Below are 24,923 nucleotides of genomic sequence, written 5' to 3'. Positions count from 1 at the left end.
TCTGATGGAGAGCTTGTCAGACCACAGGTGCAAACCCCGCGTTCCTCATATCCAATCACTGCCACTAAGTCGGACGTTTGTGGGGCGGCTCTGCAGCCAGGTTGGACCAGAAGGGGGACCAGTGCAATGGCAGAGCTTGCTGGGCCAGAGGATGGAGAGCCAGGAAGAAAGCTCACTATGGAGGCAGCCGAGCCAGCAGACCCGTGCCCTCCACGGTGGTCCTTATTCTGGGATGTCCAGGAAGTTGCAGGTGGAATAGTCCAGCGCATTCGTAGCTGTCACTGCCACCGTCGACACCAAGCGCAGTGAAGGCCAGCTCCTCCGTAAGGCCAGCAGCCTGCGAGGTTAGCGCTAGCCCAGCGTGGACAGCAACAGGGATATACAGTAGGTCTGATGGGTTGATGTAACCGACGCTGAAGAAAAAATGGGAGCAGAACTATGGTTGCACGGCTGTGTTGCATGTTCAGACGTAAGAGGAGGCCCATGCAGGGCAGGAGGGGCACAAATCTTCCCAACTACGACAGCTCTTAAAGGGAGACGTCTACATGATATAGAACTGTTTGTGTTAGTGTGCTTGTTAACAGCTGGGAAACATCTGGGGAGAGGTGTGGGGGCAGATAAGGTGTAAGGAAGAGGGAAATATCTAAATGTGTCAAGACAATATTTTTCAGGAAGTAGTGTCCAAACATTTACTTTATCGAATTCAGTGGCTCTGGAGGAGCTTTGTCAAGCCTGAGATAATAACCTTTATGGTGCCATTGTTGTTGCTATGGTTTAGCTTGGACCCAGACGCAGGACACTGACACAGAGGTTCCGAGGGGGAGAACAGATATGCAGGAGAGCTAATGAGCTGATAGCAGAAAGCTGTGTTGGAAGAGCAGGGAGCCGGGGGGGGGGGGGGGGGTGTAAATAAAGGGATGGTGTCCGCTCAGGTGCGCTCGCCTGAGAGAAGTTTTTGGGTACGCTTGAACGGATGGCAGCCGATGTACAACAAAAATGTTATCAGATATAAATAAAGCATTGTTTGTCTTTTCATCATAGATCCTTTCAGTAATGTCCTTTATGCTGCAGCTAGTGAGCCGTTTGGCAAATGCAACCCTGATTTTAGGCCTCCTTGTCCAGAAATCAGGAGAGTGAGAGAGCACACACGCACACAGAGGCAAAGCGGAAACACAGTGAAGCACAGGGACGGTGGTTATCTCACTTGGGCTTAGAAACTATTAATGTTTACAGTGCTTCTAGTCTGACTAACAGAATGTTGATTGTGCGCGTAAGGCTGCCATCGACCGCCTATTTTAGACGGAATTCTCCATCCCATCCGTTATCGGCAAACATTATTTTGCGAGAGCAATATGGCTGCATCCAGGGCTTAGTGCCGCGCACAGAAATTAAAGAAATACTAAAAACCTAGAAACTTCAAACTTGGGGCGTGGAGTTTTGAAAGATGTGGCTGTTCACCAGGCAGGAAGGGTCTCAAAACAAACCCTATTGAGAGCCACACTTTGACCCGGGGATTCAAAAATCCGGATTACTCACCCTCTGCTGCATCAATTTTGATCATTCTTTCCTACATCTGTCTCTTATGAGTCCCCCAACTTTATGGAAGTGCAATAATGAATTAATCTAGCACCTCTTTGATTACCCTGTTACCTGACGTTGATGTGTGTAAATATGTTTATGTTCCCTTTTTTCTCGTAATTGCGCTTGGCACATGGAATGTTTCCATGGACGTCCATCCTCTTAATCAAAATCATTCATCAGGAAAAAAGTAAAATAGATTATATTCTATTTATATCATCTTCTGTTTTTTTTCATTTGGAAATCAGCAGGATGCAGAAGCAGCTCTTAACCACTAGGTGAAGCTGTTGATCAGGCTGAATTGAGCCATGCCATAAAAGCGTTAGAGCCTCTGATACCACTGTTACACCACCGGGTGTCACACCACTCACACAAACAATTCACTCAGCTGGATGATAGGACTCTTTCCATATTCATTGAGGACAAAACAAAATGAAAGCACTTCTGACTCAATCATTTACACCAGTGGTTCCCAACCTGATCATGAGTGATGTGTGATAAGAACGTAAACAATTCATTAAAGGATATTTTGCTAATAATACTTCTGCACTTAAACTTTGGTAGGATTTTGGATGCAGGACTTCAGAGTAACTGTTGTATAAGTGTTGTAAGTTGTGTTGTACTTCAGTGAATTATCTGAAAAGTTCGTTGCTGAGATGTGCAAATACAGAACATGCTTCATTTGCTCATTTTTGTTATTGTTGGTTTATCGTTGACATTTTTCTCTCAGCAGTTGCCGAAAGTTACAGAAAAGGAACCTCTCTACCTTCTCATCTGAAAGAAACAGTTGGTACAGAACCATTATTGTCGTTGTTATAGGTTTGTATTGTTGTCTAGCCCTACTAATGTCATGTGTCATCATCTGTCTGGATAATGAGCGTGTCTAAGGATAGTGGGTGTCGTATGCTGATAAAGAGCTGTAAAAGCTCCTTGAGGCAGATTTCCTACATGGGTCTACAGCTGTATGTGAGTTTCCTCCATGTGGATCAATGAAGTCTTATATTCCACTAAGGGGCGCTGCAACAGTGTTGTTAGTGTGACGCTGAAAACAGAGGAGTGCACATCTAACACGTCACTGTGAGGAGACAGAAAACCGTGAGGTTGAGTCATTCATGTACTCAAAACGTAGATCAAAACGTTCATCCTCGAAAATAACGCAGATGCAAAATAAAAGTGTCCATAAGAAAAATATCAGATTTATTCATGTAGTGACGCTGAGTGCAGAGTATTTAACAATAAGTATTTAGTATTTCAAAATACTCTGCAGTCTATCATTCTATTTTGAAATGAAGACATTAGATGTTTCTTATTATCTCGGAGTTTGATATTAATCTTGCTAGATGCATTTTTTTTTTTTTTACTGGTTTATTCCATTTAGTCACAAATTGATTCTTTTACTTGGTATCTAAAGACAAATCATTGAACAACAAGTCCTCTATTGATTGAAAAAAAAACATATGAAGAGTATTAATGTGAGAAACAACCAACACCAAAAGTGATTCATGGAAAAAAAAAAGTAGTGATAAAGGACATCTTGGAGAACCACATGTAAAAGTAACCGGAGAGGAAATCTAAACACTTATCAATCAGACACACAGAGCATCCTTAGGCACTAGAACAACAAAGTGCCCACCCACCTATCAGGCTAATTGAGACACTTTGTTAATGACAACACCTCTACAACCAATCAGAAACAAGAGATGTGTCGCTGGGTAGAGAAAGGTGCAAAGCTCTCACCCTTATTGGCTGTGGCTGGATTTCGTTTGAGTGATTCCTGAGCAGATGATGTGCCTGTTCCATATGGCAGACCTCTGGGACTCCTTTGTGCTGTGACTGATGTGACTCACGTCAACTTTAAAGGTTTTCCTCCTTCACTTTTAAGACCCTTCCCCCCAACCCCCACCGCCTCTGCTGTTCTGCAGGATGAATGGGGGGATTCAGCCCTACGTTGATCAGGCAAAGTGTGCCTTTCGTTTTGTATACAGCCTCCCTCCTCCCCCTCGCCCCTGCAGCCCCTGCAGCCTGCACACTCACAGCTCCAGACTTTGTTTTTTGGTGAAAAGGGTCGTCTCAAATGTCCCGTGCAGCCAACGGCAGCTGCTCCTGGACCTTTCCATTCTTCAGCACAAAAGAGGAGAGAGGGCCGGGGTCTCGGTGCACCTTTGTGCAGGGCCCCTCCTGTCGTTTTTCTGCTCTTTGTGCCCATTGACCAGGGTGTAGAAGTGTTGGCTTTTGTTTGAATTCTGTTTTGGTGAAGGGGGGGTGGGGGGGGGGGGGGGGGGGGGTACAAGCACATTTAGCCACCTGATCTAGTTCTGCAGCACACGCATTACGTGTATGCACACAGAAACGTATAAGTGGCTCAGTCCAGGCTGGTCTACAGTCCACATTATTGGAAATATCAGTCCCATCGTGCATGCACCGCTACCTACAGAGCCTCCAAAGTCAAATATGGTATTTCTTTATTTTGTGTGTTGTGAGCTTGAAAGTACTGCAAAAAGCTAGCAAGTGTACCTTGAGTAGAATTGTTTTTTTTGTGCCAAACTGCTAATTCAGAGAATGAACTTATGCATGCAAGATTCATACTCTTGCAAACACCACACACACACACACACACACACACACACACACACACACACACACACATACACACACACACACACACACACACACACACACACTAACAGCGTTGCTGCTGTGTCTGAACAAGGCACTTGAGGGCCCCAGCATTGAAAGGAGAAGCGGACCTGTGTTTTGGCAACAGCTGGCAGAGTGTGTGTGTGTGTGTGTGTGTGTGTGTGTGTGTGTGTGTGTGTGTGTGTGTGTGTGTGTGTGTGAGAGCCCACTTTGTGTTTACAAGCAGCGACTGTGGACGTAAACAGATGAAAATTGTGTATACTCATACTTATTTACACTCTGGTTGCTTTTTAAGATAAAATCTAATACAAACAAATGTACTTTCACTTCCAACTAACCAGCTTAGATTGCAATAATGCAGTACTTGGTATACAAAATGCATAACTTTTATTTTGAACTCTTTAGAACTAGAAGTGCGAGTTGTCATTTTAATACCAAAATGATAATTTGTTTGGATCATTTCTTGAATGTTTTGAATCATAAAAAAAAAAGATGTTGAGAAGCAGAAGTATTAGAATGAAAACTACACTTCCAGTCAGAGAGGAGCAGCCTGAGGGGCTGCAGGTTAATGTAATTAGTGATTAGATTCATCATGAGCTGACACAGGCTGATGGATATCAGAAACAGAGATTAGCATCAGCAGCTGATGACTGAGGGAATGGGCTGTGTGTGTGTGTGTGTGTGTGTGTGTGTGTGTGTGTGTGTGTGTGTGTGTGTGTGTGTGTGTGTGTGTGTGTGTGTGTGTGTGTGTGTGTGTGTGTGTGTGTGTTGTTTGTCCCCGATCCTGTTGAAACTTGCAGCAGCAGGCTTATGATAATGACGGTGGGCGATATTAGCATAGTTAAAAACTCTATTAGCATAGCCATCAGACAAAGCTAGTCAGCCGACACTGAAACTCTTCAACTGTGGATCCGTCTTTTCAAACTTGCCTTGTTCTGAGAAACATTTTTACAAAAATATAAATCACAGATATTACATGCAGAAAATGGAATTTGGCTATTTCAGAGAAAACATGACGTCTGTTTTTGCCACTAAAAAGAAATAGATAAATAAAAAAGAATTTGAGCAATGGAGAAGGAGATGCTGATGCCAATATCCTAGGCAACCTGCTCAACCAAAACACCAACAAACTAAGAGCACAGAAAAACACACGTCCACTCTCTCTCACACACACACACACACACACACACACACACACACACACACACACACACACACACACACACACACACTTAGCCTGCAGCCCGTCAGTACCATCTGCTGCAGCTCTCCAGCAAACAGAAAAGATTTTTGGGAGGAGGAGGAGGAGGAGGCTTTTATGTTGAAAGGACACTTGAGAAGCAGCATGTGGCTGCAGCAGCAGAGCCTTTTATAACCGGGGTTGAGACAGAGGGCAGCCGAGGTTGCTCAGGGGTTGGGGAGTTCAGACAGAAAGTTCAAGTTACTTTTCTGTTTGTGTTCGGTTAGCCGGTTTAGAGGCGTTGGTAGGAGTATTCTTGACACTTGGAGTGGGCCAGACTCACTGTTTTCCCTCGCTTCCAGTCGTTTTGCTAAGCTAAGCTAACGATGACCTGACTCCAGATCTGTTCTTCACATGCAAGCATGAGATATTGATCTTCTCATCTCACTCTCAGAAGCAAAGCGACAATGCATTTTTCCCTATAAATGCTGAACAAGCAGTTTGCCTCCGTGGTGTTATTGTAAGTGCAGCTCCCTGCAGGGACTCTGTTGTGTTGATACTTCAGACAGGTTTCTGCTGACTGTTGGGGGATGTTGGTGTTAGGCAGGATTTTGTCCTGAATGGTTCAATGGCAGCCGGCTTGTGCCAGACACACTGCCTCTTGCTCCTCCTCCTCCTCCTCTTCCTCTCGCTCCCCTTCTCCTCATCATTAAATTGGACAGCAGATGGATTGAGTGCCGGGTTGGTTGCTGTGGAGATTTAAAGGGGTGATTACTTTTCAGCTGGTCCTGCTTGGTCCTTTTTTTTTTCTTTTCTTTTTTTTTTTAACAGGGAGGGTCTGTGTGCTTGTGTGTATGCACATGTGAGGGTGCAGCACAGTGAATGATGAAGGTTGCAGATGTTGCAACTGTGCAGATTTAGAATCAGTCACTCTTCTTCTTCTTCTTTGGTTTATTTTATTTTTTTGCTAAAACATTGCATTATATCAAGTTGAAGCCTAATGAGCTCTTTAATACAAAGAGGGAGAAAAAGGAAGTCACACTGTGTGTGTGTGTGTGTGTGTGTGTGTGTGTGTGTGTGTGTGTGTGTGTGTGTGTGTGTGTGTGTGTGTGTGTGTGTGTGTGTCACAGTGGGGCATGGGGTCTGCAGCAGCTGTTGACTCCACAATCGTTTGCAGTGACAGGCAACTGAGTGACTTTGGAGTTTGAATCCAAAGTCACAAAAGCCTCTCATAGGTCCTGAATCACAATTGAGAGAAAGAACAGAAAAACCAAAGTGTGCCAGGAGCAAAAGATCACCTTCATTAAGTCACAGCTTCAGCTTCCTTTTCGACTTCACAATGCAAGCAGTATCGGCAAATTAACACACAACTTTTTAATGATTATAGATAAAGTTAGTCTGACAGGTTTTTTTTTTTTTCTGTCACTGTCAGAAAACATGTCACCAGGTAGGAGCGAGTGTGATATCAAAGTTCTGACAAAACTGTCAATCACATCTGACTTGGTAGTTGACTGACAATAAATGAAATTACAAAAAAGAAATTACAAAAATATAGGAACCAGAACAAAGTGTTCTCAGATGCCAAGATTAATAATAAGAAAATAATAAAGTTCTTCTGGCAGTAATAATTTGCTCCTCTGTTTTCCTGCCTGTGAACAGCAGAATAATCTTAATGCTACGGCACAGAGGGAATTCAGCCAGACTGTGTGCATGCATTGTATTGGTCAAACAAATCTACCTCTTTGCTCGTCCATGAGTCCCATTGAAATGAATGAGCAGCCGGCGTTCAGCCGACGTCTGCCTGAACACATCTTTAATAACTGGCGCCATGACTCGCATGCCTCCTGAATACTTTTGGGAAAAAACGCTTCTTCACTTTCTTGCCAAAAAATCTGGGCTCTCTTATGTTTGTGCGGAAAATCTGTAGCTAAAGCCAGCAGGTTGTAATGCTACACTGTGCTTACGGAAACAAAGTAAAAATGATAGATGCTGTGGGGAGAGGAGAGGACGAGGTCCGATCAGAGGCCGTTCTTTAATTTCATGACGTAGACTGGTCCCTAATGGTCGACTCTAACTCAGCATTGGCTGAGCAAGACTAGGGCTGATTCAGTAAAGCATGTTCATCAGAGTATGTGCGCTACTGGGGTGAGCTTTAGAAGTGCTGGTAGGTAGATTGTCTTATCCTTGGACAGCGCCAGGTTAGCCATTTCCAGACACAATTGGAACCTCAGCTAAACTACCTGAATGCTGCCTCTGTCTGCATATGAAGAGACATGAGAGAGGTAGCGATCCTGTCATCTAACAGCCGGTCATGGTAGTCAAGCTATCCCTTTAAACTTGGTGTTCTAAATGTAAAAGGAAGCCTGACTTTGCAACTGCGCTGCATAAACTTAAGCCAAAATCTATTTAGATGGTGATTTTGGTGGATTCTTTGTGATGAAATAGAAGTTTTCAGAATATTTCTTTTTCACCTAATCTAAACAGCTAAAGGAAAGGTTCGTGTTCATGAGGACAGATCTGTCCACCATCCGCTGTTCGGCCTTTTTACACCTGTCTCAATGAAAGAGAGGGGAACTTTGTGTGTCAACCTTCATCCCAGTCACCATCCAGACACACGACTTACACTGTAATCAGCACATTTACTGATTTGCTGAATTGATTTGTGATATATAGGTATATGTATAAAGACCTGACATGTTTAAAGTTGCAGGCTGATTACAGCTGTGTTGGTCAAGCGTTTCAAGTACATGAGACATAAAATATGTCCCCTTAAAGGGCTCCGGAAGTCAAAAAGTCAACCCAGGCTGGAGCAGTTCTGCAGAAGAAAAGATGAATTTCATTTGTGCATCAGATAATTTAAACCTCACATGAAAAAGTCAAGAGTAAAGTCAGAAGGCAAAACATGAATTCAAATATTTATTTCTGTTTTCATCATACAAACAATATAATATGCAGTGAACATGTTATTTCATTTGAAGTAAATAAGGCTGAAGTGAAACCCTCACTATGTTCAGGGTTTGTTTTCTTCACATTTCAGTCACACACTTAGTCTATTCATTTCAACACATTGTATATTTTTTCTTTTAACGTTATTATCTAAAGTAAAACTTTTTTAAATGTTTTTTTAAGGAATATTTTGTCATTGCTACATTTCTAAAGTGAAACCTTTAGAGAATAAACTTTCTTATTAATGTGTTGGTTTTTTTTACATTATTTATCATTGTTACATTTCTAAAGTGAAACCTTTAGAGAATAAACTTTGTTTTCAATGTTTTTTTTGTTTTTTTTTAGAATATCATTTGTCATCGTTAAATTTCTAAAGTGAAACCTTTAGAGAATTAAGACAATTCTGGAAAGAGGGAAACATTTTCGCTGATTGCAACTGTTGTCATGTTGCTCAGCAAAGAGGACATCATTAAAAAAGTCTTTTTTTTAAGAACGCCTCTTCCTCAGCACCGCTTCTTCTCCTGCTGCGCGTGCTTCAACGTGCGACGTTTGCTCTGTGGGACCACAGGACGCAGAACTCACATCTCCTTCCTCTCCAAACCTCATCCACACAAAGAATGAGGGTCGATGTGTCGCTCTTGCGGCATACCTGACCTCATTCACATAAAGAATGAGAGTCATCTTGGCATGGACGGGACAAGAGGCGACGGTTCACGGGGGGGCCCTCTCGGGGCCGGCGCCGTGCTGCCTGGACGGGAATCCTCCTCAGGAGTATCCAGGGATGAGCAGAAACAGGGTCATCCTGTTCAGGATGAGTATTTCCAGATAAGAAGCTTCACAGCATCTGAGCAAGAGAGGAGCCGAGGCCCAGATCAACGCTCGGGGAGGCTGATCTCAGGAACCCAGTCGCTCAGACTGCGGCTCTCCTCGCAGAACAGGTGCAGCTTCTCCAGAGCAGGGTCCTCCCAAGACCCATCGGCTGGGTTCTGTTGAAACAGGAAGAGGAAAGAGGTTTTAGTCGCGTGTTTCTTTCATAAAAGCATCACGTATGGACTTGTGAAATGATTTATAATCACACAATCCGGTTATCTGAGCTCGACATACCGTGATGAGGACGCAGTGAGCATCTTCGAGCTGCTCCGCCTTGTCACCAACAATCTCAGCCAGACGCTGCATGTCGCTCACTCTGACGATGCTGATGTCGTTGTCGAAGCAGAAGGACTGGATGAGGGTGAAGTGGATCTGCAGAGCGATGTCGCACTGGAACTCCTCATCCATGGCCAGGACGCAGAAGGACACACTGTCCAGGTCACTGTGGATAAAGAAAGGTCACCTGTTAGCGGCTGCTGTCAGACAGTGATCATGTCGGCTGGTCATAGAGGATGCCAAAGTCATATTTAAGTCATGTTTAGTTTACTTACTCAGTCATGATTTTAGCGCTCTCGTAGACTCCAACAGTGAGTCGATCCTCGCTCTGAGCGCAGAGCAGAGCTTCCTTCAGAGATTTCCCAGGAGACTGCATGGTGAGAGTTTAGCTTTAAGGTTCAGCTGATGTGGTCAGAAAGTCCAGAGAAGAGTGTTTGTGCTTCCTCCAAGGCTCTGCCAGCATTTATACTGCAGACCCGGCACACGCTCACTCTCTGATTGGCCGTTTGGGGCACAATGACTACAGCAGGCCTGCAGCCCCCACCCCACCCTCAGGGACGCGTGCCTATAGAAAAGTCTTAGAAAGTCGGGGGAAGTTTGGGTTGAAAGGATCAGATGTAGAAACTCTGACCTTTTGAAATGTTTCTTTCACCTTACAGGAATAATGAAACCACACAGGGAGACCACACTGTTGTCGTCAAAGTCCTCGAAGTTCTAAAAGAATTGGAAGCAACCAATACCTCCCATTCAAACAGGAACCATACGAGGTTTTCCATGTTCACAATCTACAGCACTTTACATCACAGCTGAACATTTTACGAACCATGCCATTGAGTGGAATGTGTCAATGTCATGTTTTTTGGCATTCCATGCAGCCATTGACTTCCATTCATTTCCAACATTTCTGCAGATTTGATGTTTATATGATGGGTTCCTTACCTCAAGCGACTTTTACTTGTCTGCTTTTTGGATTTTCTCCTGTAAAGAAAATGAATGGAAATTATTGGCTGCCTGGACTAGAATGGAAATAAATCTTCAAATTTGACCGTAAATCTCAAACTATGCAGAGATAGCAACAGAACACAACAAATGTGACACATTTTGAGGGTTTCACTTCAACTATATTATTCAGGACATGTCTTTGTCACTGCATTGTGTCTTTTCCTGTAAAACCTCCAGAATAATTCAACATTGTTCTCTGACTGATCTTAAAATACCTCATTTAAGTTAAAGTTTGTCAAATTGGTGAGATTTTGCCTCTGAATGTTTACGTTCTGTAATGGAAACCAAGGGTGCCTGTAAATACACATTAAAAATGTAAAACTATACAGTATGCATACACAAGTACACATGGTTGACTAGAATTTGCAAAAACACTAGCATGGTGCTTCCAATAACTCTCATAAAGTTGCATAATGTTTGCAGAGGACACGTTTCCAGATCATAAAAGCATAAAAATAACATTTTGGAACTCATTTAGATAAAAACAGTTTGGTACTGTTTTAAGTGTCATAATGCAACATACCAACCATCCTAATTGAATTGGATGTCAGACTTATAACTCATGGCCAGTATCGCTGCATGCACTGTTTTTTTTTTGTAGATCGCGCAGTGGCACGCGCCGCTGCTTTGCATGCCTAAATCCAGGCCTCACTTGAGGCGCGTGGCATCTGGAGATGCCTGCATGCTTTATCTCTCTGTCTGCATCACTCTCCATAGCAACCGAGAGATACCATCTGTCCCCGGGGGGAAGGCGAAGGGAGGGGTGGACAAAGGAAGTCAGACAGCACCTGCTTGGCGTGAGGACAGTTTTTTTTTTGATCCGCTGTAAATGTGATTTTAAAGTTTTGAGGTTAAGCGAAAGAAGTTTAGCTAAATCACTTATTGAGTTGTGCCTGTTGAATTGATCACAAACACGCATTTGATCAATAAAAAAAGAACGATTTTCTGATATTCCTTCTAGGGTAAACTATTCGCCTATTTTCCCTAACCACATGTCGTAATTGCACACACCAAAAAGCCTAAACATCTTATCCTGCAGCTTTAGACACGGCCTATCCTCGTAAAAGAGTTCAAAGCTTTAGTGAGTCGCCGCAGGTCACCAGAAAAGAGCTTTGGCCACCAACACCTGTCGCGCGCTGCCGGGGAGGTCTCCGTCTGGCAGATGTGCTTGAGCAACAATAGGTCGGTATCGATTTGCACGCGCCTGCCCTGTGGACATGCAAGCTGATCCTTCCTTAAATATCTATGCGTTTGAGTCTCTATCAGCTGGATCCAAATGTAAGCATCGCCAGCAGCTGATGCGCTGATGGGGCAGCAGAGACTGAACGCGAAATAAACAAATAGTGGTGTTGCTGCAGTAATGCACAGATAGTTTTGTTGATCATCAAAACACACTTTCGGCATTCTCTTACGTTTTTACAGCTCAAACTGAAAGTTGTTTCTGTATTTACACGTCTGGTATCTTTTGGAGATGGCACGTATTCATTGTGAAAGTTTAGACCATAAGCTCTTCTCTTTGGCATTCAAATTTAATCAAAACTCAGACAACAGCCCGGCGAATGTGGAGACTTGTAGACAAAAGATCGGCGCGCCCTGGGGCCGGGGTTGACCTGGGTTTAGGAGAGAGGGGAGGGTCCCTCATAGCGACAGTTCTCCATCTGCCGCTCTGCCTCCCGCAGAACAATAGCGCTGAATCAATCACCGCCAACCTGTGTCTCCTGCACAGCCTCTCCACTCCTGCCCCCCCCCCCCCTATTTACGCAGCAGTGGCAGCAGGCCTGACTTGATGCAAGGTCTGTTTTAAATTATTATGCAGATAAAATATAGGACCAAAAAAAGCACGAGCTGTTGGAGAGCTGCATCCGTGGAGCAGAGGAATTAGAGCTGTGCGTAAAAGTTTCGTTGTGCGTAAAAATGATCGTAAATGAACAGAAGTTTGTCAAAACAAGTTTATTTAAAGGCACAGATAAGGACATTAGTGGGTACTCACAATATGCATGTAACCAACTCGATGAGTACATTTATATTTATATATATATATATACCAAATGTAACCAAATCAGTGAGTAACACTTTCGCCGTTCTTAAAAGTGATTGGGAATGAACAAGAGTTGTTGAAGTAGGTTTAAATACAATCACATATGAAGACATTTGCTGGATCTAAACACCAAGAACCAAACAAAATTGCCTTAAACTGAAAGTGCAATAAGTTTTTTTTTTCTATAGAATTCAGTCCGTGTGGCCCATGAAGTCCCCAGAGTAAATAAATAAAAACCGAGCAAGGATTTTCTGGACAGCTGATGGCCACGTGGTCAGCACAAGCCAGCAGCGCAGATTGCGCAGCACGCACAGCATTCTGGCACGCGCTGGTCATTTGCATTTGTATGGGGGACCAAGATAATAGAGGGCTTCTGTGCGCACAATGAGGCCGTTTTATGGGCAGCCTCTAGTCCACAGATGGCATCATCCACCTGCCCTTTCTCTCTGCTGTAGGGGGGAGGGGTCGCTTCACACTTTCTCCATGTTGTTGCTGCAATACTATCACCAAAAACCTAAAATGCAAGAAATTGTTCTGAGAGTTTGTCGAGTTTTCTTTCCGCAAAGTTCATACTTAATGTTTTGAAGTTTGAAGGGAGGCTCGTGGGGCTTGAACTGGTCTAGAAATCGCGTTTGCGTTTCCAAAAAGGACAACATGAAGCTTCAATGCACTTCATGAGCCTTTATAACTGCTTGTAAAAGTAGAAAATATGTTCACCGTGCATTTCTGCAACAAGAATCACCGGCTGTGTTTTCAATTATTTGCAAAAGTAAAAGTGCTCCAGAGTGATCAAACTTTTATTTTAATGGAGCTATTTTTAGTTTCAGGCAGGCTGCTGCACTCAGAGGGGGAGCGTGCGTGGCTCGATGACCCCCATCAATCTGCCACGAGCCGGAGTGCGACAAAAGCATTATCATACCAATACACCATTCAGCTTTAGCCAATCAGGGCGCAGCGCTTTCACTGCGCCGCACGAGCTGGAGAGTATAAAAGAGGAAGGCTGCAGATCTGAAAGCACTCTGCTCTCTTTCGGATTAACTCTCTGAACAAACTTTCTGAAGCTCTCCCTTTGCTGAATATCTTCATCATCTTCATCATGACTTTTGAGGAAGTTCTGATCCAGAAACCCGCCGAGCGTGCTCAGTGCGCCGGCAAAGCCTTGGAGGAGGTCCTGGTGACCGCTCAAGACAACGGTGCGCTCACCGTCGGTGTCTACGAGTGCGCAAAAGTTATGAATCTGTAAGTATGAAACTCCCAGCTGAAGATTTACCGTTTAGCCTACTGCATTTTTTATCAATCATACCAGATCGTTTGGATGAAATCTCATGATCTTTTGTTTTTGTCTCCACAGTGACCCGGACAGTGTGTCTTTCTGCGTCCTGGCCATGGATGAGGAGTTCCAGTGCGACATCGCTCTGCAGATCCACTTCACCCTCATCCAGTCCTTCTGCTTCGACAACGACATCAGCATCGTCAGAGTGAGCGACATGCAGCGTCTGGCTGAGATTGTTGGTGACAAGGCGGAGCAGCTCGAAGATGCTCACTGCGTCCTCATCACGGTATGTCGAGCTCAGATAACCGGATTGTGTGATTATAAATCATTTCACAAGTCCATACGTGATGCTTTTTGAAAAGAAACACGCGACTAAAACCTCTTTCCTCTTCCTGTTTCAACAGAACCCAGCCGATGGGTCTTGGGAGGACCCTGCTCTGGAGAAGCTGCACCTGTTCTGCGAGGAGAGCCGCAGTCTGAGCGACTGGGTTCCTGAGATCAGCCTCCCCGAGCGTTGATCTGGGCCTCGGCTCCTCTCTTGCTCAGATGCTGTGAAGCTTCTTATCTGGAAATACTCATCCTGAACAGGATGACCCTGTTTCTGCTCATCCCTGGATACTCCTGAGGAGGATTCCCGTCCAGGCAGCACGGCGCCGGCCCCGAGAGGGCCCCCCCGTGAACCGTCGCCTCTTGTCCCGTCCATGCCAAGATGACTCTCATTCTTTATGTGAATGAGGTCAGGTATGCCGCAAGAGCGACACATCGACCCTCATTCTTTGTGTGGATGAGGTTTGGAGAGGAAGGAGATGCGAGTTCTGCGTCCTGTGGTCCCACAGAGCAAACGTCGCACGTTGAAGCACGCGCAGCAGGAGAAGAAGCGGTGCTGAGGAAGAGGCGTTCTTAAAAAAAAGACTTTTTTAATGATGTCCTCTTTGCTGAGCAACATGACAACAGTTGCAATCAGCGAAAATGTTTCCCTCTTTCCAGAATTGTCTTAATTCTCTAAAGGTTTCACTTTAGAAATTTAACGATGACAAATAATATTCTTAAAAAAAACAAAAAATATTAAAAACAAAGTTTATTCTCTAAAGGTTTCACTTTAGAAATGTAACAATGATAAATAATAATCTAAAAAAAAAACATGTTGAAAAGAAAGTTTATTCTCTAAAGGTTTCACTTTAGAAAATGGAAAAATAAAGTAAATGTTAAAAATGATGAGAATTTGTAAGATTGTCTTACAAACATTCAGACAGAAATGTAAACAAAGTGAAAAGATTTGACCTGATGTTTGAAACAAAGTAATTTATATCTTTATAACACTGTAGAAATGGTTTGAAATCGTCAGTGAAAATGCTTAATAAAAAACTTAAAGTAAATCTATTTTGGTGTGATGTGTTTTCACTTTCTCTTGCAAAGCTTCTGCTTGAGTTCTGTGTGCATTGTGTGTGTTTGGGTGGAGGAGGTGGTGGTGGGGGGGGGGTCAGAGAGGAGGGGTGGTTATGAAACTAACAAAAGTTCCACACTCAGCAGATTTGCATGGAAGGCGCTAAGGCCTGTCATCTGCTGGCTGTTGTCCCTGCAGTTAAAAAAAAAAAAACTCGGTCCCTCCTCCAGCAGACCTCATCTGCATGTGTATAGCGCAGCGCACAATAGCGGGAGCTCCGGGCCTGTCAGCTCCAGCGGTCCACACAGAGCGCCTATTGTTTGGCCTGCAGATGTCTCCGCAGCCACGCCGCACCATCTGCCGATTCCTGCTGGTGGGGGTCGGGCAGGGCAGGGCTGGGAGGAGTCCGGGGAGAGGGGGGGTGGGGGGGGTTAGTGAGTTTTCCAGTGCCAGAGGGGGACAGCCGGGGTTGGGTCCGTCTGGTTTGGGCCGGTTTGTGGAACTGGAGAGGGGTCCCGAGTATCATCTGGTGCCCTGCCAGCTGCTGTCGTGGCTGTTATTTACTCGCAGGCACTTCAGTGAAACTTCTGTAAACGAAGCACAAAGACGCGAACTCGACTCTGTTTGGGTGCAGCAGCCACCTGCTCAGCGCCGCAACAATGAAAGCTGCGTGATGCATCAGTTTTTTCCAACACTTTATTTAGTTTTTTTTAATGAACAATAGGAGTCTTTTCAGGGGACAGGGTTTGTTCACTTTTACAAACGTACAATGTTCATATTTAGGAACCCCCTGTCTGTGCACTCAGGTGGATTGTAGAGTTAAAATCAGGTGCACAAATATATATTTTTGCATGAAAGAGTAATTGCACAGAAAATATTAACCCTTAATCGTGACTTGGGTTGTTTGGCTGTGGGAGCTTGTGAAGAGTATTTGTGATTATTTTACAAAGCTGCAGGGTCCAAAAGGAAAATAAATAAAGTGACATTTTTTTTTAATTTCACATATCTCTGACCTTTTTCCTTCTTAATAATTCTGGATATTTTAATCTCCGCAGGCCTCTAAAATCATTCAAATCAAATCATTTTAGAAGGAAAAAATCTCTCTTTAGTTGAATTTCTATGGATTCTTAAAAACTTTGACTTTAGTTAATCTTCATCAGGCACTTTGACATACATCTTAGGCTATCCAAAAAAGTTGCACTGGAGGAAATGAAACACATTTTAAAGTGTGCGTTGGTAAAAAAAAACAAGTCACTTCCCCACAAACAATATAAAATATAAAATTAAAAAAACACTATGGCTACAAATTTCCTGTTTGTATAAAAAAGCCTATATAAAAACTCTTTTATGAAAGCACGCAAAATTTGGAGGTGTGTCTGAGGCCCCTGTAGGCCCGGAGCCCCTCCCTCTTGGGGTCCCTCACCATCCCTCGGACCACTGGGGGGTTGTCGTGGCCCCTCCTCTTCTGGGCTCGGTGCAGCAGGATGCGATACACCCCGGTGACGGGGCTGCGGCTGTTTTTGGGCTGATTGTTCAGCAGGTGCTCCGTGGCAAAGCCGAGCTCCTCCAGCAAGCTCCTGACCTCCTCCTCCACCTCCTCCGCCAGGTCCCCACGCTCCGAGTCCAGCATGCTCTGCTGAGGGCTCGCTGGTTCGGGAGGCCAGGGAAACTGCACAGGCAAGAGCCAATCGCAGCCCAGCATCTGGTCGACGGCGTAGCGCTCAGCGGGGTCCTTCTTCAAGATGCCCTTGATGAGCCTCTGGCAGGGGCCGGGCACCCAGGGAGGGACGGTGTATGCGCATTCGATGACGCAGCGCCGCAGCTTGCCCATGGTCTCAGCGCGGAACGGCATAGAGCCGGTCACCATGAAGAAAAGGAGGACCCCCATGGCCCACACGTCCACTGGGGGCCCCAGGTAGCACTCGTCCCTAAAGAGCTCTGGGGCGGCGTAGGGCGGAGAGCCGCAGAAGGTGTCGAGGGCCACGTTGCAGTTCGAAACCTGCGTGCTGAATCCAAAGTCGGCCACCTTTACGGAGCCGCTGCTGGTGAACAGAACGTTCTCCGCCTTCAGGTCCCGGTGAATGACGTTGATGTTGTGCTGCACGGCAAAACGCAAAACACACGCATGGTTGGATATTTAGAAGTATCAAACAAATCTGAGGTGATAGATTTTCAGTGGGACTGTTTATTATGAGCTGGATCGTAAACTGACGGTCTTGACCATCATTTCTATTGACTATAATAACCTTTTAATATTTGGTCAGACAAGTGATTCGACGAGTTTTAAAGCAGTCAAGTTTCTAAAAACAAATCCAAAAAACAACTTGGAAGTAAAAAAGAATGTAATGCTTGCATGCACCTACAGTAAGTAGGTCAAAGCTCTTCAACATGTATATTCTGAGATGTCTTTGTTGTCTGATCCAAATGAGTGGTTTATTAAAGTGAAGACAGAAGACACATTTTAGTTGCTTGCTGCATTTAGAGTAGGTTAGATAGCAATGGAGATAGTAGGTCATATGTCTGATTCGAGCGTGACTTAATTGAATAAATAAATAAATAACAGCATGATTGGAAAAACAACACGCGTTTTGAGTTTCCATGTCACTGACCATATATTTGATGGCAGACAGGATCTGGGCGAATGTGATCTTGCTGGCGTTGTCAGACATCTTCCCCCCGGTGGAGATCCTGTTGTGGAGGTCTCCTCCCCCTGCGTACTCCAGCACCAGGTAGAGGCGGCTCGGCGTCTCCACCACCTCGTACAGACAGACCACGTTCGGGTGCTGCAGGCACTCCATGCTGCTGATCTCCTTGGAGAGCAGACGCTGGGCCTGGCCGTCCAACCTGGTCTTGTCCAGGATCTTCAGGGCTACTTTGTCTACGAGGAGGACAAAATAAAGCAACGCGGGAGACGTCACACAGCGGTCTGGCTGTCAAACGAGGACAAATTAATCAATGGCAGATTTGCAAACTTGACCATATTTTATATGACTGGAAACTGATTGTTGAGCAGACAAAAAAAAAGTCAGTTTGAAGGTGTCACTGTTGTTATCTTAGTGCTTCCAGCTAGTTAGCTAAACAGTGTAGTCTGACAGCATGTGCAGCTACCTTTAGTCAGAGCATGGAAAGCCAGTTTGACCCGGGAGAAGGTCCCGCAGCCAATCTCCCCGCGGACCTTGTAGAAGCCCACCCTGCGGCCTATGATCAGGTCCTTGATGGTCTTCTCGTCCTTGCACATGTCGGTGGTGAGCTTCTGCAGCGGGGTGGGGCGCGGCGGGTCGTCGGCCTTCTCGTCGTCCGGGCCGGCTTCGGATTCGTCCGTCAGGCTGTAGAAGCTGTGGTGCCGCCTGGTGATTGCCACCACCTGGTACTGGCCTCCAGGCATTTCTGCAGCAGGTTGAAGACATGATCATTTACTAGCTCATGGTTCGGACATTTGAGCATTTGAGACAATGCATATAGCAGGGAGGTATTTGGAGCCCTACATTTAAAAATAACGCAACGCAATCCGTTTCCCTTTAAATGTCCCTGGACATAAAATGTACATATTCAAAATGTTCTTCTTCCACTGAAACCATATCACTTTAGATTTTAAGACTACACCAACATATCAAATGCAGATTCTCGGATGGCTTAAGCAACAGTTTATAAACATATTACTGTAATTCTATAGGACTAGAAGCCCTCAAACGGCTGCATGAACACAGGAAGGATTTTAAAAATAGATCAGGAACATATGAAGAATATAGAAAGCGATATTCTTGTTTTCTTACCAAGTTTCCAAAGTTCTGCCGTGCATCAAAACACAGCCGTAGAATCCATTGCATGCAGCGGTGTCTAAAAAGTTGTTCTTTTGGCCCCGTAGGACCCAGAAAAATGAATTTGCGTCACTTGCATGTGGAAGTCTGACTTCTTGTGCCGAAATCATTGCAGAAGGTCCGGGTACGCTGAGCAGAGCGGTGCCGTCACGGTCTCCTTCTCAGTCCTCCCTGACACACTACAGTACACCGACGGCCAAAAACACAGGAGGGGAGGGGAGGGGGCGCCACTGTTTGAGCCATTAGTCAAGTGGACAGAGAACAAGAGCTTTGGTGGCCACACCCCTCACAGCTCACCTCTGCCTATCTTCACCCTCTCCTCCTCGCCCACGAAGGATTAAGGAGGTGTAATGAACTCTAATCCTGTTTAAATTTGGGTCGGTGCCAATCCTTTCGGATTCCTAATGTCAGTTCAGGGCAAGAATTATGCTGAAATGATCCAGCGGGCGATAGATGTGCACATTGTATTTCTATCCACGGTTTGTATACATGTGACCAGCACGCTTTGGTTTTGCAGGTTTAGCAAAGCACAGGAGTGTGAGAGGCTGCGCTGTGCAGCTAGAGCTGGATCTCTTGGCTTTTGTGAAGATGAAATGTTATGCAACGGTGTTACCCAATGTTCCCATGGCGATCAGCTCTGTCCCCTTCAGACGCTGGCTGAGCAGCGCAGATAAAGAGATTACAAAGCACAAGGTCAGCGCGTCACCAGGCGGAGCGTCTTCGCACAGGTGAGCTGTCCCTGTGAGGAGACAGTCAGAAGACACTAATACCGTCACACGGGCACATTCAAATCTGCTTTCTTTTGAATAATGCAAGAGTAGTTTAACAAAGCTGATCTGTAAACATGTCATTATTTCTATAACTGATTTTCCTGAGCTGAGTTCTTTATATTGCTTCTTATTATCTAAAATAATTATCTAAAAACCTAAAGATATTCAGCTTACTGTCATATACGACAAAGAAAAGCTGCAAAGCCTCACATGTAGGATTCTGGAACTAGGGACTATTTGGCAGCTTTGCATAATAAGCAAAATGTGTATCCAGATCTCTAAAATTCAATATCTAATTGAGTCCAACATATCTTAAATGGTGCATAATCAACTGCAGAAATGGATCTTGTTATTAAGCTTAAATCAGTGAAGCAGGAGTGCTGCTCAGGAGGACTGCATCACTACGATCTTTGCAGACTTTTACTTTCAACAATGGTAAACCTTGAACAAAAAAATTCATGAAGTAGAGTTTAAGAGCTCTGCTTTTTTTAATAAATGCCAAGAATAGTGGAACACAAGTTTGACTTCAAGGAATCTGAAATAAATCGAAGAAATACATTAAATGATTAGTTTTTCTTTTGAGTGAAATGAACTGATCTAATTCCCTGAATGGGATTAACCTTCCAGCTGACTGATTCACCCCCATGTGCTCTTCTCCTGCTTCAGCGCCTCCCACCCATGCAGGCGTCTGATTGGATTAAAGCCTTAAACAGGGATATGACCTGCGTTTACATGAAACTCTCTGCACACTGGTGTGTGACAGTGCAACTCTGAACTTTGCTTTGATACTAAAATACTAATCTGGAAATTAAAAAAAAATAAACTGTAGTCACTTCTGTCCCCTGGAACGTCGGGAGATTCATGCACCGGCAGAGCTGACAGGTCAACAGCTTGCCAGGCTTTTAATCAAACTGGATCTTCCTCTTCTTCAGACGGCTGTCATTACAGCCGCCGGCACGCTGGTTCTCTTCCAACTCTTTGATTCTCTGACGCAGAGCCACAATCTCCTTGTTCTTCTCCTCCTGGAAGAACTGCAGCTTCTGAGGACACACACAGTTGATCCACACACACACACACACACACACACACACACACACACACACACACACACTATACTAGAACCAGGCAATGCAAACAAGACGTATTAAATCTACCCGCTAATTCTAAATCTTTCATCCAGTGGTTATTGAGAATTGGCTGAGAAATTGCTCCTCAATTCACAAGGAAATAAAACAGAGAAAAGCTCACATTTGAGAAGCTGGAGTTAGAGAATGCTTGACAAATATTCTGATGAATAAATAAATTGGCACATGATGATGATGATGTTGCGAGGCTACAGCTGCTGACGACTTTCAAAAGAACAGACGTGTCTGTGTTCCGCTGAGCACAAAGCAAACTTTCGAGGGAGTGCGTCTGAACATTTGATGTCGATGCAAAGACGCAAGCGGATGCAAACAGACATGAATTTGTTCGGAGCGGTGCAGCCGGAGACAAAGACACGCCTGTGTTGAATGTATCGACGTCTGTCAAATAATGTGCTCTGTCTCTCGGTTGTATGAGAAGAGCAAGTGCAGGGAAGTAACAGTGGAAACAGAGGTTTCGTGCAGGTTTTGGATGCACACGCAACGCTTGGTTGATCGCTAGCTACAAATCACGTCTGCACAGTCAGCATGTTGGCGAGCAAGAACACCGCAGAGGTGAAATTTGTGAGAGTTAACCCGAGGTGAAAATTAAGAAGGCTTTGTTCTTCAGACTTTCGCCTGTCAGACGAAGCTGGGAATGAGCCAGATGTTGCTTAAAAGGTGGGAACTAACGAGATGAGACGTCAAGGTTCAATTAAATCAAAACAGCTTTGCGCTGAGCTGAGGTTCACATGCCAAGGGTACAAAGTGCCAAACCATGGAGCAGGCTCACACATCAGTGACATCACCTACACACTGATTCTGTCCTAGCATCGGCACAAACGTGTTTACAGTTTTTAAACGTGTTGCTGTGTTGTGTGCCTTGTTAGTTAGCCTCTATGATGTATAACAGGAGACATAAAAGACACTGTGGGACGCTCACCCTCTTGAAGACGCTCTGTGGAAGAAGGTTGGAGCCGTGCTGCTGCTGCTGCTGCTGCTGCTGCTGGCTCCACTGAGCTGTGCTCTGAACTCTGGCTAACTTCGCACCAAACTGCCAAAAAACGTACACAAATGTCATGCATGTGCAAAATGTATAATGACGACCATGATAAAGTTTCAGTTTTAAGGGAAGCTGGAACTGGTTCCTCAAGACGAAAAGCAGAGACGAAGCTCAAACTGGAAATTGTTTCTGTGACTTCTGCTCATTCACACTAAAATAAATCCTCAGAACTCATGTGAGCTGCCTCATGTTTGTCCACATTATGAAACTAGATTTCAACTGTTCCCTTGTACTGTTTTACTTGAACACCTGAGAGTGTCCTCAGTCAACCGCACACATATTGATGTTCATCAACGGGTCGTTTGTGGATATTACTGAATGGCCGGGGCCTAATATCAGCTGATAAATACCAACAAACCAATAGTCAGTCTATTCTTATGTCAGTCAACAGCCTTTAAACTCAGAAAAGGTTCATTCTTGTGAAAAAATCCCCTCCGGTAACACTTTTAATTTACCTCCATCTGTAACTTCAGGAAGTCGCTCTGCCTCTCCCTCTCCTGGTCCTTCAGCCTCTTCTTTAACTCCTCCAGATCCAGATCCTTTCTCTCCAGCAGATTCTTTCCTTCAGCATCTTTAGCTTCCACTGACAGCAGCAGGCCCCCAGACAAATACAGATTAATCCTTACACAACACCAACGTATGTTCTTCTCTCCTCTTCTGCTGTGGGCTGATATAATTATCACTGTTCCGAAACTTGAATTACTTCCAAGATATACCTGATCCCGTGTCTATGTCTTCCATTACAACTTTGGGGCTGTAGCGAGGTTATTTTGTACATATTATGATCTAAGTATTCCCTGAAACATCTCACAACATCAGCATCTGTTTCGTGTGATCTCACGCTGATGGAAGCCCCGCCTGCGGACGTCCTCCACCTCTCGTCTGCACTGCTGCCGGACAGTCTCTAGCTCCCTCTTGTGTCTCTCTCCCTCTGCCCTCATGTCACTGACGAGGCGCCGGAGCTCAGCCGCTCCATCCTGATGACCGACTCAACTGCTGTATTTCATTTACGTAATGACACATCGAGCCAGTGTTCGCTCCTGCTTCCGTTCTTACCCTTTCTCTTCTCTCATGCTGTTGTTTCATTTCCACCACATCGCTCTTCAGTCTCTCGTTCTCTACTACAGCGTGAACAGTTTCAAAACATTCGATGACGACAAATGAAAAATTCACTTTATATAAATTGCTATAGAACGTTATTGACGATTATAGATCCCAATCATAACTACACTACTTAATAGATATCACGCAGAAAATAAGACATTTTCTCATTTTTCTATGCAACATTAAAAGCAAAAATACCAACAGCAGCACTATTACATCTAGAACCATATACTTGTTGTAGACTCCACACTCCTCTTTAACTTGTGTTGAACATGTGCTACATGACTGCTTAGGATTGGCCCTATGTAGATTTATTCCTAAAAAAGACTGATTTGAGTATCTGGTGGTATTATATATGTATATATGTACTGTGTGTGTGTTATTGCATTTACCTCTGAGGTTGCACTGCTCCTGCAGAGTCTGCTGCAGTCGGTTCACTGTGACGAGGAGACTGTCTCGCTCTGCAGCAGGTCGATCAAGATAAAGTTCACACAACCAATGCAATGGATTTCTTGCTTGTTTTGCTCGACTATCATCAAGTGTTGAACTGCATGACAATATAGTAGAAATTACATCCATATAACATATCAGCCCATCTGCACATTTTCAACAAATTTAGGATTTCCTGAACTGGAAACTGGACACGATGGGCAAAAATCACCAGCAGAGGGAGACATACACCAAGTGAAGCACACCAAGGAGCTTAAATCCCAGGAAATAAATGTTGCGTTAAAAAGGTTAAATACGACTCCAGGTGTAAAATGAAGATACTCACCCTCAATCAGACTCTTCTCCTTGGTCAGGTAGAATTTCACGAGTCTATTGGAATCCTCCAGCATGATCTCCAGCACGTTGTTTTTGCCATTAACCTCTGTCATTGTCTGTGTCATAGAAGTAAAGGCAAGTGGTAACACTCAACACTTGAGACCTTTCTTTAGGTCCCTCAAAGAGGTACATGGGTCAGGTTATAGTTACTAGTGGTTACTTCAGTACATCCCAGAGGATATGGTTTAGCATTACATTGTTTAGTTCAGTGTAACGTATCTATCTATCTATCTATCTATCTATCTATCTATCTATCTATCTTGACAAAATAGCACACAATAATTGAAATCAAACAATACGCTACAATACAATATAGACACAATTAGGAAACAGCAAACAAGTAGCTACTGTTACAGTAATTGATTACTGTGGTTCAGGTAATTTACTAACAGTTTAGCTACTCCTTAGCTACGCCTATGGCTACATGTCTGTATTTAACTTAAGTGACTATGTTTCTACAACTCCCTCTCAAACTTTTAAATATTAAGTCTTATAAAGAACAAAAAAAAAAATGGGAAAAACAGACGTCAAACGGCAGAGACATCCTTAATTAGCTACCAGTGCGTTAGCATAGCTAACGTTAGCTACCTTACCCGTTCCAGGTGAGTAAACTCCTCCATACACCTGTCGAGGTTAACACAGTTTAACTTCAGCATTTCACTCCGATAAAGAGCAAAAGACTGCAGTGAGAAGTACAAGTATCGTATTACTGCTTCAGCTAAAAGTCTCCTTCAGCTGCTGGCTACTATGGTATATGGTTGCCTGTTATTAAAGTTATATGGTATACTCCCCCCTGCACGTGCTGGTACACCGCTATGCTAATGAGCTCCTGCAGAAATAAATGACTCCTCTAAATAAGCACAGAGTAGTCCGAAGTATCTGAATATAGTTACACAGTAGTACCGGATATTTTTGGTTTCACATTGCAATTATGCCAACACATAAAAATAAATAAAAAATAAAAATATCTATGTCCTGTCTTCATCACCAACGTGAGTCTCCCTACTGCAATTGATTGGACTTTCTTGGATTTACTTG

The 24,923-nt window shown here is 44.2% G+C and overlaps 4 protein-coding genes across 4 annotated transcripts; 1 reads left to right on the top strand and 3 right to left on the bottom strand.

Moving 5' to 3' along the window:
- Window positions 1–8,935: 8,935 nt before the first annotated feature.
- On the bottom strand, window positions 8,936–9,863 carry LOC137888917 (growth arrest and DNA damage-inducible protein GADD45 gamma-like). Its single transcript, XM_068732431.1, has 3 exons — window positions 9,763–9,863; window positions 9,446–9,653; window positions 8,936–9,327 (listed from the first exon to the last, which is right to left on the bottom strand). The coding sequence occupies exons 1-3, from the start codon at window positions 9,861–9,863 to the stop codon at window positions 9,214–9,216; spliced, it is 423 nt and encodes a 140-aa protein (XP_068588532.1). The 3' UTR covers window positions 8,936–9,213.
- A 3,700-nt stretch (window positions 9,864–13,563) lies between these two features.
- On the top strand, window positions 13,564–15,091 carry gadd45gb.1 (growth arrest and DNA-damage-inducible, gamma b, tandem duplicate 1). The gene is made up of 3 exons (XM_068732421.1): window positions 13,564–13,766; window positions 13,879–14,086; window positions 14,205–15,091. Exons 1-3 carry the CDS (start codon window positions 13,624–13,626, stop codon window positions 14,316–14,318), a joined length of 465 nt encoding a protein of 154 aa, XP_068588522.1. The 5' UTR covers window positions 13,564–13,623; the 3' UTR covers window positions 14,319–15,091.
- A 780-nt stretch (window positions 15,092–15,871) lies between these two features.
- Window positions 15,872–20,669, bottom strand: nim1kb (NIM1 serine/threonine protein kinase). Its single transcript, XM_068732489.1, has 5 exons — window positions 20,606–20,669; window positions 18,958–19,765; window positions 18,293–18,571; window positions 17,794–18,062; window positions 15,872–17,282 (listed from the first exon to the last, which is right to left on the bottom strand). The coding sequence occupies exons 3-5, from the start codon at window positions 18,567–18,569 to the stop codon at window positions 16,530–16,532; spliced, it is 1,299 nt and encodes a 432-aa protein (XP_068588590.1). The 5' UTR covers window positions 18,570–18,571; window positions 18,958–19,765; window positions 20,606–20,669; the 3' UTR covers window positions 15,872–16,529.
- On the bottom strand, window positions 20,237–24,639 carry LOC137888959 (coiled-coil domain-containing protein 152). The gene is made up of 8 exons (XM_068732490.1): window positions 24,479–24,639; window positions 23,836–23,941; window positions 23,453–23,521; window positions 23,013–23,077; window positions 22,798–22,933; window positions 22,412–22,539; window positions 21,837–21,947; window positions 20,237–20,812 (listed from the first exon to the last, which is right to left on the bottom strand). The coding sequence occupies exons 1-8, from the start codon at window positions 24,539–24,541 to the stop codon at window positions 20,675–20,677; spliced, it is 816 nt and encodes a 271-aa protein (XP_068588591.1). The 5' UTR covers window positions 24,542–24,639; the 3' UTR covers window positions 20,237–20,674.
- Window positions 24,640–24,923: the final 284 nt, after the last annotated feature.

Source organism: Cebidichthys violaceus, unplaced genomic scaffold, assembly GCF_023349555.1.
Source record: "Cebidichthys violaceus isolate CVI_PGR_0920_01 unplaced genomic scaffold, fCebVio1.0.p SCAF_59, whole genome shotgun sequence".
In the NCBI taxonomy this organism is placed as follows: domain Eukaryota; kingdom Metazoa; phylum Chordata; class Actinopteri; order Perciformes; family Stichaeidae; genus Cebidichthys; species Cebidichthys violaceus.
This window is presented reverse-complemented; position numbering and strand designations above follow the sequence as displayed.